The following is a 6,021-nucleotide window of genomic DNA, read 5'->3' on the forward strand; positions in this document are numbered from 1 at the left end:
AAGAGAGTTAAATAAAAAAAGAGAAAAGAAGAATCAAAGGTAACAATAATTGTAATACCCCAGAGAGGAAATTCCATAGCCAACTAGCCATATTGCTGATGACTTCATCCCTAGCAAGACCAGAGGAGGTGGAAGCACCTCCCCATCATTCCTCACCTCAGGACCTTAGCGGAGACCAAGGGAGAAAGCCTCAGGAAAAGCCACCACTGAGCTTGCCCCAATCCCAGGGGCTTTACCCAAATCTTCCACCGGGTAAACAACATCGGTGTAAGCGAGTTCAACATCCCCCAAACTAACAACCTCACTCACAAGGCCACCTAGAGGAATGCCCTCCTCTAGGGGAGAGGATTCAATGTCATCCCCAAAAGAGGAGGGAAAATGAGAGGTGTCAGAAATTTGGTCTCCGCCAATCCCAAGGTGAAGTGAAGGAGTATTTCCCCTAAGATAATAATGGGCAAAGAGTGGGGAATTGAATTTTTGCCGTCACTCTTTTCTTCAAGTTCTTCTATAATAGAAGTGTCTCCGCCCAGGATACCACAGTTGCCTAGGGCACCATTTTCACTGTCCTGAGTTCTCTCGTGGGCTGCTCGGTCGACAAGTTTCAATGAAAAAGCGACGTCCACATCCAAATTGACCTCGCCGCTTTCCTTTGGAAAATCAGAAGCTTCAGATGTAGGGAACTAAAACACCGGACTAGATGCTGAGTCGAGTTGTTGAGAAGGGAGGTCAAAATCAAAGGCGGTCGCTAGATCAGAAAGCTTGACCCATCAAGCCCTCGAGGTCATCAAGACTTGGAGAAGGGACACGAGTCGGTGAACGACTAGAAGGAGAAGGCGAGGTATTGTGAGGCTGGTTGGCCATAGGGGAGGGGACAACAGCTGCGCCGCAACCACTCTTTTCGCGACGGGAGAAGGCGTATCTGCAACGGCAGGTGAGGGTGCTTCCGCGAGGCCTTTGGAGTTGACTCTGAGGAAGGCTTCTTTGGGAGAGAGGGGGCGACAACTTTGGTTAGAAACAGGCGACCCTTAACATTTGAACGATCAGGCATCAACAACAAACAATCAATATTGGCGGGTGTCAGAAGGACCGCTGTCCAAATCTCGTCCTTCTGTTCAGCTGCCCAGGTGGCGACCATGTGGACAAGGGATTGCTCCCATTCATATAGGGGACCTAAAGCTATCCCTAGACCTTTGTCATTTGGGACCTTACTCCAGGTGCCTCTGATAGGGAATTGTCGACGCACAGCCTTTAAACGAGGAAATTTCCAACCTACGCTAGAAATGAAGAAAAACTTCCTCGTCCTTTATCTGGCTTTTGAATGGCGGCTCTCAGAACGAGCCAACCACTGGTCTTCGATCCGAAAACTACAAATATTACCCGAAGAGCTCCTTAAAGAATAAAAAGCCAAGAACTCTCTGGCGGTTAGGTCTAGGTATTTTTTCTGAGCAGGCTCCAAGACCAAACAGAACATGATACAAGAACAAAGAAGAACTCACCATGCGTGAGAGTGAAGTTGCACAGGGGCCAACTTCAGAAGATCAAGAACGTCGCGTATTGGGTGACAAAAGGGAAACCGTAGACCATGCATGATGGCGCAGACAGGTAGAACAACATTTTCGGTAAACCCTTATTCATCGACATAGCCGCAGCGAGGAATTTCAAGGAGTATCGAGTCTAGGATCCCATAGGAGTTGCGCAAATTCACCAAATCCTTGGGGGTGAGGGCCGAACGCCACCCGTAGCCTTTGAAATGTGGAACGTCTTTCACGGTAGAAGACTCCGGGGTCTGTGATACATTTCGTTGGGCCATTGTCATAGCAAATGAACGGGGAATAAGGGGAAAGGAAGGAAGGTTGCGAGCAGAGAATCAAGAAGTAGGGAAGTCGAAGCTGGGGAACTCAAGAACGTGAATAGGAAAGGGAGAGATTGGAGGGCAAAAGAATGAGAAGATGTGAGGAAATGAAGAAAAGTAAGGACTGCGCACCATCATTTCTTGACTAAATGACGTGACAGGGGGAGAACATGGCAATGATTACAGGGTAACGTATGCACGTTCTTTGAGCTTCAAATCTTATTTAACGGTTACAGGCTTACAGCCACTGGTGGGACACGTCTGTACATGGAGCTTATTTAACATTTTTTTTGTTGGACAAATGTTGTTCTTAAAATAAAATGAGAGAGAAGTGCTACAACAGAGTTTATAAAAGTAAATTTATAAATTCACAAAAAAAATCATATTTGCTGTCATAAAGTGTGCAAATGCCACTAATTCTTTTTGAAAAAAATAAGTAAATACGAAATATATATGAAAAAAATTAATTTTTTAACAGTGAATCTCATTCATTTTTAGAATGATTGTGTGATACTTGTACAATGCTAGCATTACTCAAATTGACACGCATTTATTTGATATTATAAATTTATTTTATAATAAAAATAATTTTATAATATGATGTACCATACCAAACTATTTACTAGTCTATATATAGTTATTTTTGTGTATATTTTATGCATTCTATTAATAGAATTGGCCAACATAATTATTCTATATTAAAAAAAATAATACAACTAATTACATTAATAAAATGTATAAGGAGTATGCATAAAAATTATTGTACGTAGAGTTTTTGTTTTTAAAATAATCTATATGCGGCTGGTGCGAGTGAATTGTAATCGGATGAGATGCAAGGAGATGGGGAGATGCGACGGGTTGTTGGAGCTGTTTGTTGAAAGAGTCGATTATCGTACCCACTCTTCTCACCTAATACATTCTGCTGTCTGCATTCGCTAATTTGGTCAAATATGCACTCTATCGGCCGGGATGAACCAATCAGCCGCTATTCAAGAACCAGGTGTGTACGAACCACCCCTTATATTCCATGGGCTGAGATTCGTGACTCTTTGAGATATGTGGTTCCCGTTGGTGAATCTGAAAATGTATGTTAAGTTTGTTTGTATCACATGCGTCGATGGAGAGAGATCTTTTGCAAACCTCCATGCACCAAAAAGATGGTTGCTTGTACCATCTGTTTGTTTAAATGTTTATTAGAAACAAGTTTAATTTCCCACTACGAGGGTATCGGTTCAAGCTGGATTGGATTGTCAAACCACTTCAAAGAGAGAAAAGGTTCGTTCTTTGTTAATTTAAATTTCGTTGCTCAGATTCAAGATTAGTCATTTTAACGACTTGGGGGCATGAACTTGATGCCTACAACTCGAAGATTGAACTATGAAGGCAGAAAACCAATAACAACTTGTGAAAGCAACATAAAAAGGTAATGCTGACATTGAAAATGGGAAGACTATGACACTAGAATCAAAATACATGAGCTCAAAACTCTCGTGCTCTTATTGAGGAAAGACAAAATTCATATGCTAGGCTGCATCACTATCTGCAAACTTCTAATTACTGCTTATGCGCGGCAAGGACCTTCAACCAAGATGGCCTTGTTCTGATATCAGCCACCCAGGCACTGACGTTGGGGCGCGAATCAAAGTGCTCTTTAATTCGAGTACCCATCAAGTACTCTATATTGGGCAGGTGGTGCAGATCAGCCAAGGTGAAGCAGTCCCATCCCAGGTACTTTGACTTAGCCAGTCGAGTCTCATAGACATCAAGAACCTTGGCCAGTTTAGCTTCGTTCTCCTCCACAACTTTTGTGTCTGTGTTCAACCCAAACAGTCGTTTTATTGCCAGCTCCCAGGTAAGCAATGTGGCTGGGGGGTCAAATTGATGGGCTTCCACCTCCATCCACACAGATATGGTCGATTTCTTCTTAGAGTCTCCAGGTGGTAACAGCGGAGTCCCCTTGTCTGCATACTCGTGGCAAATGTATCTAGTTATTGCCCTTGATTCTGCATTACAAAAGAAGAGTCCAGTTAGGATGCAAAATCAGTAAACTCGCACTAATTATAGGAGTTGCTTATAAATTAACTTTACCAAAGAGCGTCATATCTCCATCTTCAAAAGCTGGAACTTGACCAAATGGCTGCATCAACAAAGGAAATGTTATATTCAAAAGGGATAAGACTTGTAACAATGATCTAAAGTAGGGGTAATAACATGATTGGCTTTGATCTTGCTCTTACATTCTTGGACAGGAAGTGCTCTTTTTTATGTTCACCAGCTTTCATGTCTACATTGACAAACTCAGCTTCAAGATCTTTCTCATAAAGGGTGGCTAGAACTCGCGTTGTAGCTGTTGAGATCATGTTCCCATGGAGTTTAATGGCAGCCATGATTTTTTTTTTTTTTTTTGGTTGTATGTGATCAAGTAAGAAGAAGAAGAGACGGAGCAAGGAACAAGTCGCTATGAGAGTGGAGAAGAGTTATTGCTGATACTTTTATAGTGCACCTTGAGTTTCAATCTCTCTTTCTAGAATCCTCCATTTCAAAAGACTGTAAGGTCGAGCAAAGAAAATGATATTATGATTATTAAATAATTAAAAAAGTAATTATTAGTATATTTATATATTTGTTAATAATTAAAGATGTTTAAAAAATAATTAAAAAAATAAAAAAGTTCATTTATATTAGTGTCTACATTTATGATCACCCAAGCATTATCCAAATGCAAATTGAATTATAATCTAAGACGTGAAAATTTGTGCCAAAATGGGAAGAATGCACGTGACTGCTGGTTAGGTATGACTGTAATGTTGCCTTTTTTGTTTTATATATTTTCAATGACGTATGGGATGACTCTAATATTAATAATATCAGTAGATGTTATTTTTTAGAGTAAATAATCACAATAAAATGATAATATTTACTAAATGAAAAATAAGAATTCTCTAAAGTTCCAAAGAATTGCTTTAATTTATTGGGTTTTACTACAATTTGGTTGAATGGTTGTTGCATTGGAAGAAATGGCAAAAGACAAATTTCAGGTAGTGCTACTATGCAACTCAAGTTTGTCCACCTAGAACGATTAGTATAAATTGTATTTTTTATTTTAAATATTTTTTAAATTTATTGAAAAATTTTAAAAAAATAAAAAAAAATAATACACTAATAATAATATTAAAAATATAATATTATTACACCAATATATTATTAATATTTCATCTTCTCTCATCATTATAAATTTTTTTAATTTTTATACAAAATATAATAAACAATTCAATTTTTTAAATCATAAAATAATAATAAATAATATTCTAACAATATTTTATTCAACTTTTAACTGTTATCTCGTCTCAGCTCACTATCCAAACAATACTTAATAATCACTTCCTTAACCATTATATATATATATATATAATAAAATAAAATAGATAAATAATCAAAGGAAAATGCTAGTATGTTGTCTGAGTTTGCTCCCTCATTTTGACTGTTTATGTATTTTATTTTATTTTTTAATTTTTTTTACTTAATGATTAAAGAAATGACTTTTAATGTATTGGTGTATTTTTTTATTTTTTAAAAATATTTAAATATATAAAAAAATATGAAAAGAAAAAGAAGGAAAAAATAAAAAGGCAAGTTTGTGCTAGGCGGCACACCCAGTAGTCAAAGTTGGGTGGTAACCTAACACGACTATTTCTCAAAGGAAAATGCTAGTATGTTGCTTGAGTTTGCTCCCTGATTTTGACTGTTATGTATTTTATTTATTTTTAATCTTTTTACTTAATAATTAAGAAATTAACTTTTAATATATTGATGTATTTTTTTATTTCTTAAAATTATTTAAATATGTAAAACAAATATAAAAAGAAAAAGAAGGAAAAAATATAAACATAAATTTGTACCAGACAGCACGTCCAACGGTCAAAGTTAGGCACCAACCTAGGACGACTCGTACGACTCTTCTAAAAGAAAAATGTTAGTATGCCGCCTGAGTTTATTCCCTTATTTTGACCGTTCATCTATTTTATTTTATTTTTAATTCTTTACTTAATAATTAAAGAAATGACTTTTAATATATTGATGTATTTTTTTATTTTTTAAAAATACTTACATATGTAAAAATTAAAAAAAATAAAAAAAAATTAAAAAGTAAATTTATGCTGGGCAGCCTG

At 36.9% G+C, this 6,021-nt stretch overlaps 1 protein-coding gene across 1 annotated transcript; it reads right to left on the reverse strand.

Moving 5' to 3' along the window:
• Window positions 1–3,232: 3,232 nt before the first annotated feature.
• LOC108981208 (glutathione S-transferase PARB-like) lies at window positions 3,233–4,313 on the reverse strand. The gene is made up of 3 exons (XM_018952307.2): window positions 4,090–4,313; window positions 3,941–3,989; window positions 3,233–3,855 (listed from the first exon to the last, which is right to left on the reverse strand). The coding sequence occupies exons 1-3, from the start codon at window positions 4,237–4,239 to the stop codon at window positions 3,407–3,409; spliced, it is 648 nt and encodes a 215-aa protein (XP_018807852.1). The 5' UTR covers window positions 4,240–4,313; the 3' UTR covers window positions 3,233–3,406.
• Window positions 4,314–6,021: the final 1,708 nt, after the last annotated feature.

This window comes from Juglans regia, chromosome 8 (genome assembly GCF_001411555.2).
Source record: "Juglans regia cultivar Chandler chromosome 8, Walnut 2.0, whole genome shotgun sequence".
Lineage (NCBI taxonomy): Eukaryota > Viridiplantae > Streptophyta > Magnoliopsida > Fagales > Juglandaceae > Juglans > Juglans regia.

What these genes read in the sequence shown, in the direction of transcription:
- LOC108981208 (XM_018952307.2), bottom strand. Translation starts at nt 4,239, where the DNA reads ATGGCTGCCATTAAACTCCATGGGAACATGATCTCAACAGCTACAACG. An exon ending in AGCACTTCCTGTCCAAGAAT is followed by an intron (nt 3,990 to 4,089) that starts GTAAGAGCAAGA and finishes TTGTTGATGCAG; the next exon opens with CCATTTGGTCAAGTTCCAGC. An exon ending in TGGAGATATGACGCTCTTTG is followed by an intron (nt 3,856 to 3,940) that starts GTAAAGTTAATT and finishes TTTGTAATGCAG; the next exon opens with AATCAAGGGCAATAACTAGA.